The following is a 13,494-nucleotide window of genomic DNA, read 5'->3' on the forward strand; positions in this document are numbered from 1 at the left end:
TGAATGGGTAACGCCGAATTACACTTACTGTGCATCAGGCATCTACTGCATGTTTAAGAGATGCCACATGACTAAAATCAAATGCAATAGCACCATCTGAACACCTCCCTCAGATATCTTTAATGATATTAATCAACAGTCGTACACTTTAACTGTTAAGGGACTGATTCATGAATAATATTGTGGAGAATATATGGTGCAAGCGCGATCTTTCTTTTGAATAAACCCGACGCTACATAGGCAACTTCAACGTGCATGCTGAGCGCACACCCCAGCCTTGTGGTTATGATAGAGGGATGTTGCATTGGTAGGCGTAGGCCTCAGTTACTGAACGTCTCGGTATTTGGTCTAAATGTACAATGTTCTGTACATGTTCTGTTCACCGCTGGAATAATTGTGAAATGACATACACCGACTGCCCAAGGCCTATACATTAAGTATACGCCGTATTTTAGGACAGGCCTTAACGACCAAAGTGGTCGACCATAAAATATTGCTAGTGTCATAGTTCAGTTGGTTAAATCACAATGACATAGTTAATAGTCATATGCATCAGAGAGATAATTTTCAAGGTTAAGTGCTTTGATGTCCCTTAAGGAATGGTCTTCACCAAACATTCTAAATCTGTCCTTAAAAAACAATCCTGTATCATAATTGCTAGGGAAATCATACTGACTTTACTGGCCCCCCAAAACGGTGCCCAAATGATCACAGTAGTCCATTTATTTTTATTAATTTAAAGGGGAAAACTACAATGTTTATTTAATCAATGTGTAATCAATTTAAGCAATGTAAAGGTAGGGTAAATTAAGGCATAGGCTATAGGCCTAGTCTATTAGTATACCACGGAATTATCCGTGGTTTAATGCAGGCTAATAAATAATAGGCTATACCATACCGAGTTAAGTGATCCTAAACATCTACATTTAGATGAACAGTAAATTACAAACGCTAAAGACTGGTGGCTATAGGCCATTAGGCAAACCCACTTAAACTCATACAAATATGAAATCACAGCACGCAAAACGCATAGCCTATGATATAGGCAGTTTGTTGAAACATGAAACAAAGAACAAGCAGGCCTGTAATAATGTGTTCATTTGTTAATTTATTCATAAGCATGTTACACAAACCCACCTCTAAAGACAATCGTCAGAAAGTGCATGGCTGTCGACATAGTGCTGGAGACAAAAATATATAAAATCCAGTATTAGGAAACGCTACGCAATTCCTGTTCATTGGACGGTTGAAAACAGACGGCGAAACGTCTCAGATAGCACATGCATAAATCTGTCCGAAGGTTTCGACGAAACAAAGGCAAGTAAACAAAGTAGTATGAGGAGGCAGTCATTCACTGCTGATCCCCCGGACACGGAATGCCTCGCTACACCTCTGCTCATGTCGCCATGAACCTTTCTTTTAGCCTACATTCTTGCTTAAACACCAAATTCCCGATGCAAATATTTGTTATCGTCCCAGCTGATCCTCAAAAAGGGGATATTCCAGAGTCGATGTTTTCCCATCAGAGACGATGCTCTCTGAAACCTAACGTTACCCAGAGCATCTGTAAATTCTAGAAAGGTTACCTTGAACAAGACTATTCAAAGATAGCAATGGTGCGAAGGGAAAGACTATTTCAGTCTCTACCCTCCGGTTCCTTTAAAGGATGCCTTGAAACAGCCTCTTCGGTGTGCTACGAGGGTGTTTTGAAACCGCTCGAATTTTTTTCTGAAGAAATTGTGCAACATAAGAGACGCATCAGGCCCTTGGTTTGAAATCCAACCTAATAAGTTGTAAAAGTAACTTACCTATGACCTAGACGTCCAATTTTCATTTTAAATCGTTTAAAGTTATCCATCGAAGCTCCAATAGTTCACAGCAGTATTTCAATCAGATATCGCCAGTTATAAAGCTACTCAGTTATGCTATAGCATTCTGAAGCCGACACATGACATTTTTATGCGACATCAAACAATTTACCAGTAAGAAAGGTAGCCTATGGTGATCAGAAGTTACGGAATAGACTGGCTATAGACAGACAGACATAATTTGAATAGACAGCTACGACCAAACTATAAATTTGCCTATGTGAAATGCCTCCTTTCCAAATTAGTCCATCGTGTCTCAGCCACTAGCCTATGTAGGCTACAATTAAAAGTAGGTCTGCGATTAATCTATGATTTGCCAGGAAGTCATCTATTGCCAAATCACTCACTGCGGCTCGATAACCAAAAGTCCGATGTTCAAAAGTAGACAATGCATGGTAACCAAATGTTTCACTGAGTTACACTGTCTCAATCATCCGCTAGGAAGTTAGTAAATTACAGGCGATTCCCTTAGAATTTCACAGTTGGTTAAATCGAAAGCTGCGCACTATTTTGTAGAACTAACGCCAAATACGGGGACGAGAGCGCACGGATGGCTATACAATAAACCGTTTTGTGCAGTTTGGATGGATCAACATTTACGGAGGAAAAACCAAGCCCTGTTATATCTGAACTCTTCTGCTCGAATAACCTTAAGAAAGCCTCTCCATTTAGCTATAAAATTGGCAGGACGATGCTGTGTGCGTAACGAAGACCGTTTTCGCCCATTTTAAATCAACGAAGCTTGAGCAGCCTTGAAACTGCCCTCAAAAAATTCTCACTGCTTGTTTTGATCATTCAGCCTTGAAGTAAGGGGGGACTTGAAACAGTCCAACCTCCTTGGTCCATAATTGGTTTTATAGAGCTGGCGAGCAGCCAGCTGTTTACATCGGCATAATGGACACCTCCATCCGCCAATAGCAGACGTCTCTGTAGAATTTGTCAGGTTTTGGTCTACTGTAGGCGGGTCTTGTAAACAATGATTGTTTCATTGCTGAAGAGTTTATCGAGACTTAGCCAGGTTGTTGTAAGGGGCCTTCCTCCCCAAATGTTGTCCCGTAGAGCACCTTTGGATAGTTTCTGAATGGAGTTAGCGCAATTTTCCTTTAATCGGCCGGATCTTGTGGAAGATTTGGATTTTTAACTTTAAGATTCGCCATTTCAAGTAAGAATCGTTGCAGAATATTTGCGATTTTAAATGCGGTTAGGGATGCTAAAAGTGTTTCATTAGAACAAACAGTATCGTTAGCCTACATGTCATTTACTAACTGTGAAAAGGCGCGTAACATTTCGTGTAGACTACATTTTATTCGGAATATTTACGCTGCAGTCTTTTTTCGAGTAGCGTTACGCATAAATTCACTTTCACATAGACTCGGAAAAAGTTTAGCAACTCTTGTTCGGAACAATTTGGGTAGTGTAATGTCGAAACGTGGCCGAGGACTCCAGTTAACATTACATACCAAAAGCAGCCTAACTCATGACCACTAATTTTTCAAACTTTAATCTTGCTAAAGTTAAATTCGCCTTTCCTTACACAATTAAACAAATAGGGCCATGAAAACACAGCCTATGGCTGAACATGGAATGGAGGGCAAACAGGCTTTGTGGAATCAGGGTGAAAACACAAGAGCATTTGAGCAACATATTTTCCCCCATCAAGCTTGAATAATTTTAGCTGTTTTCCCCCCAACAAATTACACAAAGATGGCATAAGGAGAGCGGAATCCATTCCCCGACAACAACATCGTCGTGTTATAGGCTAGGCTACGTTTACCAAGAGCTACTCATGACCGATTTAGGACAGCATACAGTTGTTAAAATACTTGGTTTCCACAGGCCGGAATTAGCTTTGATGCATTATTGTAGTGACTAGTTTACTGTTGATGGGGAATGAAACAAAACAAAGTAAGTTGTACATCTACGTACGTGACTGCTGTAGGCTTTCTGCTCACCCAAATTGTAGAACCGACAACCCTTTCGACGAGACCAAGGGATCTAAACTAAACAGCCACACTCGTAAACTTATGTTTCGTGCGCTTTGTGGTGCCCTCATTTGCACTTCCACGTATTGCTTTGTGTTAAGGTTATAACATGTTTTCCACACACCGGTTCCAAAAATGCGTTTGCGTTTAGGTCGCATTAACCCATTTCACTGTATCAATCAAAAGGAGGCTATTGATCACTTTATTTTCCATTGCAGTGCAACCAAAGTCAGTCATTTGAACGTGTCAACAAAATGTTTAAACTGAACGCAGATGGTTTCAAAACATCAAAAAGCTTTTTCAATACAGGCTGCGATAATTTTCCTTTAAAACCACGAAGCCTAGTAGACGTCGCTTACGCACTTTGATCGGACGCATCTTTGGATTACGACGTTAACTGCGAAGTAATCGTATTTTTAAGTGCATTACGCGTGCAAATTGAAAACACATTTACCCGTTTAGGACGGATATATTTGTCAGTAAAGCCTCCCACTTGGGTGTGTATCATTTGGATAAACCAGTCGAAGTTCTAACATAGCTGCAAACGGAGGATACTATTTATATTGTGGGCAGAGCATATAGCACAAGAACGGCAACTTACGACTTCCACTCGCAAGCGAATCTCCAGTAAAACGGCTGGTGTTTGTAGCCTAGACTGTTGGTATAACTTGCATCTGATCTGTTAAAACGTACTTAAAATACTGTGTTTGCGTGGGTAACAAACACTTGAGCTATTTTTGATAGTTAGGATATATTTTAATATAAAACTGCGTCATTCTACTACCACGGGCCGCATCTTAACGTCGAACACAGATTTTCCTTTAAATCCAATAAAACGTTGTTAATTGGGATGTTTCGAGCTGAATTTCCCCTTGTGTTTTTAGGTCGGCAGAATGCCGGATAAGGACACGGATATGCCTGGAACCCTAAGGACAGTATAGCCAGGACTGGCTTATTCGGAATTTCCGATCGAACAATTTCTTTTATCAAGTTTACCTATTGTGGATGATGGATGGCCGTGATTTTGGACACCCCAGATCTGTTCACGTCCCCCCTCCTTTGCTGTCGGGATTGTCAATGGAGCAACACCGACTTGGAGCAGCCGCTGCAGCCGGGAGAATACCCTCTTCCCCCGGTCACTTGGGCGCGGGGCACCCGGCGTCAATTCACTCTGGAAAATTCTTATCGTCTGCCATTAACCTACATTCTCATCACAGTGAGTAGCCTATCTGTATTACATTAATTGGGAAAATGTATAGTTTATATTTTTTAATACATGACTTAGCCTATAACTAGATTTGCAATGTGTAAACTCCGTATCGCAGATAAACCAGGAATTGTAATGTTGTAAGCAGTTTTCTCCCCGGACGCGCTGCTGACAGTGTATTTTTCTAAACTAAATTTACGCATAAAACACTCTTGTAGTTTGGAAATATAAATTATATCTATAGGGCCGTGGCACACAATGCCAAGTTAGTGCTATTCATGCTTACAGTTTATTCGCCCTGTTTCTATGGTTTACAACTACACTATTTTGCTTTAGTTAAGAGAAGGCTACCCAACAGGAGGCTAGCCTACTGGCTCTGTATGGAGCATAGAAAGTAATGTTTGGCCCTCTTTCACATTTGACGTGATGTGTAATTTGCTGGTTAGTTTTCTCCTTAGAAAAACAACAAAAACGTCAGTATAACAAGCTAAAAAACTCCTTTTCTTTATTACTGTGAACATCAACATTTAGCTTATAATGTATGTTAGACCCTATTATAACTTCAGGGTGATAAAATATTTTCCCTGTTTCCCCTTCCCTATTTGCATTTTTGCTAAGATCACAGTCTACATTACTAATTCACATAGCTATTAAAGAGGAGGAGGTGATATCGATGAAAAAGGGGGAGCGATGTTATTTAGCGACCGAAGTGTGCTTTAGTTGATAAAATGTGCCTGATTGTGGGTGTAGCAGCTTTGTATCCAGAGTGTTTCCAACCTGTCAGTTACACTGTAGCCTAATGTAATTCTGTTGAAATGCTACTGCTCCATCTTCGAATTGAAATTTTTACAAAAGACCTACTAAGTAAAGGTAAGTTCTTCCTTTTTGAAATCAATGCACCCTAACAAACTGTGAGAACAGTCGTTGGGTCGGTTTCCCTAAGGTTAATTTGGGAAATATTTTTGTGATGGTCTACCCCAAAATGCAAATCCCATGTAGTAAAATGGCAGTCTTTATAGTTAAGTACTTGAGTAGGTCTGGGCTACCTTGCAACTGCAAGTACAAGTGTATTCGAACATGAACGGTATAAAATGTATCCTGTAATAATCACGGAGGTTTACTCTTTGCTTAGAATGGCTGTATTTGCTGACCGGGTTGTTATTAAGGAAATGAATGCACAGCTGCCTGCTGCCATTACATTGTTTAGTTGTGACCGGTGAGGAATTACTCTGGGAAATACATTTAAAAGCAGATTAAAATATTCACAGAGGGGTAAAGAGGATAAGCTTGTTGAAAGGGGGGGGGGGGGGGGGGGGGGGACCACAAACTCAAAATAGATTCTTGTGCAACATCATGTTGGACAGTCTGTTACTATGTCAAATGGGTGTGTTGAGATGAGCTGTGTTGGTGCTTCTGAGAACACTGGTCATATTTTTGGTGAATGGTCTACAATAATCTGATTTGTAAAATAAGTTTTCATATGTATAGTTACCTGGATGGGCTTACAATGAGCTTTACATTAAGTATGAACAGAGGGGAGGATTGTAAGCATAGGATATATATATATATATATATATATATATATATATATATATATATATATATATATATATATATATATATATATATATATATATATATATAAATAAATATTATTTGTGATTGATTGCAACTCTATAATGCTGATGCCTCCACTAATTAAATTGTGGTCACAAAACATTTTCATTCACCCTTGCACCCCGACTGTGTGGTGAGAATAATCAATAGTGGCATGTGGATCCTAACAACACCTGATGTCCCTTTTCAACCATCTGTAATGAAAAACATAATATTAGAATATAAAACCTGCCAATTTTGATTGGACATGGTATGTAATAACAACAACACCAAGCCGAGAGTCTGTTTTTATGAAGGAATGCATCTACTCTGTTTAACCACAGTTAATAGAGAAGAAAAATATTTTTTGTGTTGAAGCCGTGTTAATCTGGGATGCAGTGTTTGGCCTTTATGCTCTGTTTCCATCACCATATGTCCCCTGTGGTGTGCTGGACTGCACCATCAGTGACAGATTGGCCTCAGTGCAGGTGAGCTAGCTCAGTTACAATGGTCCTGACAACGACAACAACCAGAGACCAGAGATCCCAGAGCGTTCTTGCCTCTGTAGCATAAATATGCCTGAATTGGTGCTCAGGGCTTTCTAGGCCAATCCGTTCGACATTGCAAAGATGTATTGTTGTCTTAATTCAAAGCAAAGAGGCACATGCAGTCTTTTCTTCTCTGTGGATTTCTTGTGCCCTTGAAAGCGTAGCTAGAGCTGACGTTTGACTTTTAATTTAATTAAGCCGTGGAAAACGAGGTACATTCATATAATGGGTCTTATGATATGTACATATTTCCTAACGTCTCAATAAAGACCACTTACTTTAATTGCTGTGTCACTGGCAATTACGCTGCAGTGTATGTTCACGGTGTTTGGTTTACATTGCTGTAGATAAGTTCAACGGTGAAATATAAGATCGTTGTTTCGAGTATTCCCTAAACCAGTGTTTCTCAAAGTGTGGTCCGGTGACCACTGGTGGTCCGCAAGCTATCCCAAGTGGTCCGCAAGCAGACGTGGTAAAATATAATATAGATGAGTTGTTTGCAATATTGAACCAACTTGTATGTAAATCCAAACAGTTCTGCAACACTGTCTATGTACGATATGCCAGTTTAAATCATATGAATCCTCTGACACAATAAGCAAAGTGCAAAGACAATAAGCAAGGTTCAGTGAGTAGGCCTATTGTGTAGTATAATATACTGTTGAAGTAGGTCTTTTTTTTTTTTAGCTAGGTGGTCCGTGTGTTTCTTTTTTATTGGTTAAGTGGTTCTTCGTCTGAAAAAGTTTGAGATATGCTGCCCTACTGTACGTATAAGAGTAAAAAGAGTAAAATGAAGGACCCCCCCCATGTTTCTGGTTGGCCGAAGTGTCCAAGATTGTTCAATTATTTCAGAAAGCTGAAATCACTTTCTGAATTCCACTTGCTGCATGCAAGAAGCATATAATTTGTTTGGTCAAAGGTGCATTTTGGAGAGGAACTTCAGTTTTTGTTTGTGTACAATTTTCATTCCTTATCCTTTGCCAGACATTTTCTGACTGGTTTGTGCTGATGCACTCAGAACTGAGAGGTACACTAACCCATTGTGGAAAAAAGCAAAAAAACATGTATGGCTAGAAAACTGCAATTTTATCCATCCAAAGAGGTGGAAATCACAGCAAACCCCAAATCATCTCAGTGCTCACTTTAAAAAAGGCTTCCACATATAGTCTAGCCTACTACAGCAGTGGAAAGCTGGGATTGGAACATCTTTTTTTCAGAGCTTGGCTTGTCAAGTGTCTCCTAAAATCCTCACTGAAAACAGGCAGCAGGAACATAAACATATGAAAAACTCCCGCCACAAACAATGTTAGGCATGCAGTGCACATTAGTCAGTTTCCTTTTGTGTGTTGAAGGGTCTTGCAAAAACGAGACCTCGACTACCTTGAGGATTTAGACGGACGTTATTGATTGATGTTTTTAATGATTAGTCACTTAGCAGGTGGACAAATGGCATGTGCCTTAATGCAGTATATCTGCCCCCCCACACCCATTACTAGCTAGATGATTAACTTAGCCGGAGAATGATGCAATGCCGCTTTGATGTATCCCTGTGATTTCTATGTAGAGTGATGAAAAAGGGCCCTTATTATATCCAGGAGGTTTGGAAAAGGCCTTGGATATGTTACTCGCTCTGATCAGATGATGTGGGAGAAAAGTACAGTGTTTCTGAATGGTGCATTGAGGTGAAAGGAGGGGGATCAATCAAATGGTTATCAGGGACTCCAGCAGAGTAATGTGTTGGGCTAGTTACTAAATTTGCAGTGGATTGCTATCTCCCTGTCGTTCTTGTCGCTAAGTGTGGGTTTTCAGTTTTGGTTACACTGTATGCATGTACATGCCAGATGACATAACCACCTCGTGTACATAGTGCAAACTGGTGGTTTCACCAATGCCAGCTTTACTTGGCAAAGGCAAGATATCTATCTGTGTTTGAATCTGTGATGAATTTTCATTCATATTTTGTATTTCATTCAGGGTTGCAGTAATTGCCATAATCTCTCAAGCCTGTGATTGTCCAGTTAGTCTGGGAGCAGCAGGTGTGAGAATTACTGAAAACAAATACAGTGCCAAATTATCTGACCTTCACATAGCTCTTCACAGATGTAGATGGAAAGTTACTGTTTGTGCAAGACTGGAAGTTGGATGTCCGTGGCATTTGGTTACAGGAATAAATAGGCTTGGAATATTTTAACATGCCATGACATGCACTCTCGTGGAGACACATTTAAGATCCTGCTTTGTTTGACAGCTATAGCTGTAGGTTTTGAAATGTCCACAGCTTTATCCCTCAGCCGCAAAGACAAATATCTGTCCAATTATAACTTCTCTTTTTTTACGCATTGTTCTATTCTGAAATTACATCATGTAGTTGGATGCCACCCCTTTTTCCCCCTTGGATACATTTTGTGTGTGCCATATTCATTCTCCATGAAATGGCTACTTCGCTCCACAGTTGCACCCCAATAAGTGAGTAAACTGATCACAATCTCCATTAGAAGAGACATGCAGCTTGTCCTTCACGCTCCAGTCTGTAGCAAATGAACTTAAATTCAACTAAATTGGTCTCCATGCAAGCAGTCAGTCAGCTGAAAACGCATCATGTGTTTATGGAATGAGTCAGTTTCCTGACTGCACAAACACTACAGTGGTTGCTCCAATAATAACTGTTGAATAGCCAAACCCTCCACCCCCTAAAAACCAACTGAACAAGAGAGCAGGCTTCGTTTATCGTTTTGCCGTTCTCCTTTCTGTAAAACATGTGGTGTTGATTTTATAAAATGTATGGTGTAATCACTGAGTTTGGCAGAAGCAAATGGTCTCTTATCCTTTATGACTATCTTTTGAAGGGCGGCTTAATTAAAAAAAAATGGATGTTTAGCTATTCCTTATCCTAGTATCTCAGGTCATCTGTAGGGAAAGTGGTTTTAAATCTAGCTTCATGCACTGTGTTTCCCTGTTTTCCAAAGTGGACCAAAGAAATTGAGGAAACATAAGTTTAAAACATTTGGATTGCTGTCAGAAGAAACTTTGGTCTGTAATTTTTACAGCTCTCCCTATATTTTTGTCAGGTTGAAAATGCCTTTTTTTGTTTGTATTTTGCTTTATTTTGCTGGCTTTATTAGTCTTACATACTATGCTTATTTTCCAGTCACTTTATTATTTACTGTCATGTAATTGCACGTCTCTCCTGCATCCCACAGCCCGCATTCCTTTTTGTCCTGTAGAATTATCTATAGGTTACATACTACATACTTGTAGTTCAAAGTGTTTGGTATCTTATGCTTATATTTTGTTTATCTTATGTCATATGTATAGTGCAGCTAGTTTATACAGACACATTTTTGCTATTAAGTTACTCAATGCCTGAATTACCATTGGGATTAATACAGTATTTATCTCTGTAATAGAATAATGGACAAAATAAGACATTGTTGTACGCTGGATTATGAGAGAATAACTGTAATGTCTGTAACTGTCTGTAATGATGAGAAACGTTAGACAAATTCACACTGCTTTTTACTCTCTAATATTTTGTTTGTGCTCTCAAACATGTATAATGGAACAACCCAATATCCATGACTTTACTCCACAACAGTTTTTGCACTGTTTTTAGTCATGAAAACTAGATTTACAGTTTGTTGTGGGGACTAGGGCATGATCGGAATGAGTCACACTGGGCACCCAAAACATGAAATATGCTGCAGTTATTTAATTTGGCAACCCTTATAATTGGATATACACTGGAGCTAGCGATGCAGAATCTTATTTAATGGTCTCGGTATCTCTCTCTTTCTTTCTCTCTCGCTCTCTCTCGCTCTCTCACTCTCTCTCTCTACTTAAAAGCACACCTCAGTATGGTCTATTCTTTCTATTAACCGAAAGCTTTATAATTGTTTTGAAGTTTGAGTCAGTTAAACATGTAAAGTGTGTGTGTGTGTGTGTGTGTGTGTGTGTGTGTGTGCATGGAACCAAAGACTCAAACCTGAATTTTTGAGGAAAAGCTCTTAGCAAATGGAGCAAAATGGACAGATGGATGTTATTCTTGGATTTGGAAACGCAAACATTCTTTTCCTGCTCTCCTACTCGTTAATGGCTGCTTGGTACCCTCTCTCACTCAAGCCAGCCTGTGTTTCCTGCAGAAGGGATTTAGCCTTTGAATGTCTGCAGTGCATTTACGCAACATACCCCTTCTGGGAAAGTATGGGCATTTTAAAATGCTTTGGCAAGTACAACAGACCTCTGATTGATTGTTGTGTTTGTTAGAAGAAGCAGTCAAACACAGGCGATGTCACCGTAGACTGCTGTTATGCTAGCTGGGTCAGTAGCCTGGCCTTTTCAGCAGACTTGAGCCTCTGTGTGCCTGTATTGTGTAGTTGCATGCTTTCAAAACTGGAAAACAGGAGGTCTATCAAAGTGGTGAGTATTTTGGTAATGTGTATGACCCACCTTTTACATGGCTTTTTTAAGGGCCGGTTCAGTATTGATGAATTGGCTGTCAGGTGGTTGATTCATAATGGAGAGTGGTAAATGTGATCAGAAGGTAAGCAATGATTTTGAGTTGTGTGATATTGTGTGCCTCACCAATGGCTTGTGCTCAAAATCTGTCCTGTAAGCTACTGTAAGAGTATATAGCTCTTTGATCCCTAGAAAAGAATTGCCTAAATCTTATGCAAACCACCAGTTAATGAACTTTTCAGACCACTGTTCAGCCTTGCCAAGCTTGAGTGGGTTGCTATGCTGTAATTGAATAAACACCAGTTAAACATGGAAAGGAATGGTAGTTAAGAGTGCACCACTTCTAAGGCATGAAATGTGTCTTGCAGCCCCCACCACCAGGTCCTATGTGTTGGTGTAACTGGAGTACAAATGAAATATGGAGCATGCAAGGGATCATGGGAAAATGTGAATGGTGGTTTGATGCAAAGCATGTTTGAAGTGAGGTGTCCCTGGGAGTGTGTGATTGATCAGCGCTCGCATGGAGCATCAGGCGTTCCAGGCCTGCCTTTGGTTTATGGGTGTATTGGAACGCACAGGCCCCGCCGGTTGGCCTGGAGACCGGAGGAGATTGCTGACACATTTCGCTCTCATTATTTTTTCCTTCCATTTTTTTATATGTATATGTTTTGCCCCAAAACCTTTCCCATATTGATTTGTTGAGGCTCTCTCTCTCCCTCTTTTGCTCTTGTAAATGCCCCAGAATCCATTTGCAACTCCCAGCCCCCTCAAAATCTATGTGCGCTCTAGGGCTGGGCGATATGGCTGAAAACTGTATCACGATATAAGTATTTCATATCAGTCGATATCGATAAATAATTTATTTAAAAAAAAAAATATTTCAGATAAGGACCAGAAGAAAAAAAGTTCAATTTAAACACTTTTATTTTGAACTTAACCTTCCTCTGATTTGAATCACCTCAGTTATCAATCAAAGCAAACAGGGAAAAGAAATAGCAACACAATCATGAAACACTCAAATAAATAAGTCTGAATGAAATGCAGCACTGGTTGAAGCCTGGAAATATTGTAAACAAAGTAGCTTATCATAGTCTACTGGTTAGACTGTTCAGTTTAACCACGTGTGTTTAAGTTTCAAATGAATACTTTTTCTCCTTGGGACAGGCCCGTTTGAGTCTTGGAAAATACTTTTCCATTTGCATCTTGATTGAGATGATTAGAACTTAGCAGTCAATTTGAATGCAACAGTTTTGAACAAATTCGTGCAGCGTGCTAATGATGCTAACCCGATTTAATAGCAATTTAGCCAGTCGTCTTGCACGATTGGAGAGAGAGAGAGCGAGAGAGAGATTTATCGCCTACTCTGATAGAGTTGCACATACTAGCTACAATGTAAGATATATTTAGCCTATTTATTTATGGACAATGTAAGGCAGGAGGTGTGTGTTTTGTTTTTAATTATCGAATGTTCTATCTATTGTTGCTGTGATGTCTTTGACATGGGTTGTATAACCTCCACTGGCATAAGGGGCGCACTCACCCAAGGGCACTTGGAACAGATTGGCATTGGCCTTTTTTTATTTCCTACTGCCATCCAGATTCTGTACTAGAGCGTACCTCTATCGCCACAGATGTGCTTGCATAGATCATGGGTTTGCAACTTGTCCTCAGCGTGTTATTATCCAAAGATCCAGACCATCAAGTGGCTGGAAGTGTAGCTGGGGGCACACATATAAAAGCAGACCTCTGTTTGAGGCACAGCCCTGTCATTTGAAGCCCCCCCCCCCCCCCTCTTTTTCACACACACACACACACACACACACAGTCCTTTTTAATTT

General features: G+C 39.9%; 1 protein-coding gene across 1 annotated transcript in view; it reads left to right on the top strand.

Annotated features, from left to right (window-relative positions):
* Window positions 1–2,740: 2,740 nt before the first annotated feature.
* tnrc18 (trinucleotide repeat containing 18) overlaps window positions 2,741–13,494 on the top strand; it is a 67,023-nt gene continuing 56,269 nt past the window's right edge. Inside the window, 2 exon segments of the mRNA XM_042085015.1 lie at window positions 2,741–3,030; window positions 4,735–5,066. Of these exon segments, the coding sequence (XP_041940949.1) occupies window positions 4,856–5,066 (211 nt within the window). The 5' untranslated portion in view covers window positions 2,741–3,030; window positions 4,735–4,855.

Source organism: Alosa sapidissima, chromosome 3, assembly GCF_018492685.1.
Source record: "Alosa sapidissima isolate fAloSap1 chromosome 3, fAloSap1.pri, whole genome shotgun sequence".
Classification (NCBI taxonomy): Eukaryota; Metazoa; Chordata; class Actinopteri; order Clupeiformes; family Clupeidae; genus Alosa; species Alosa sapidissima.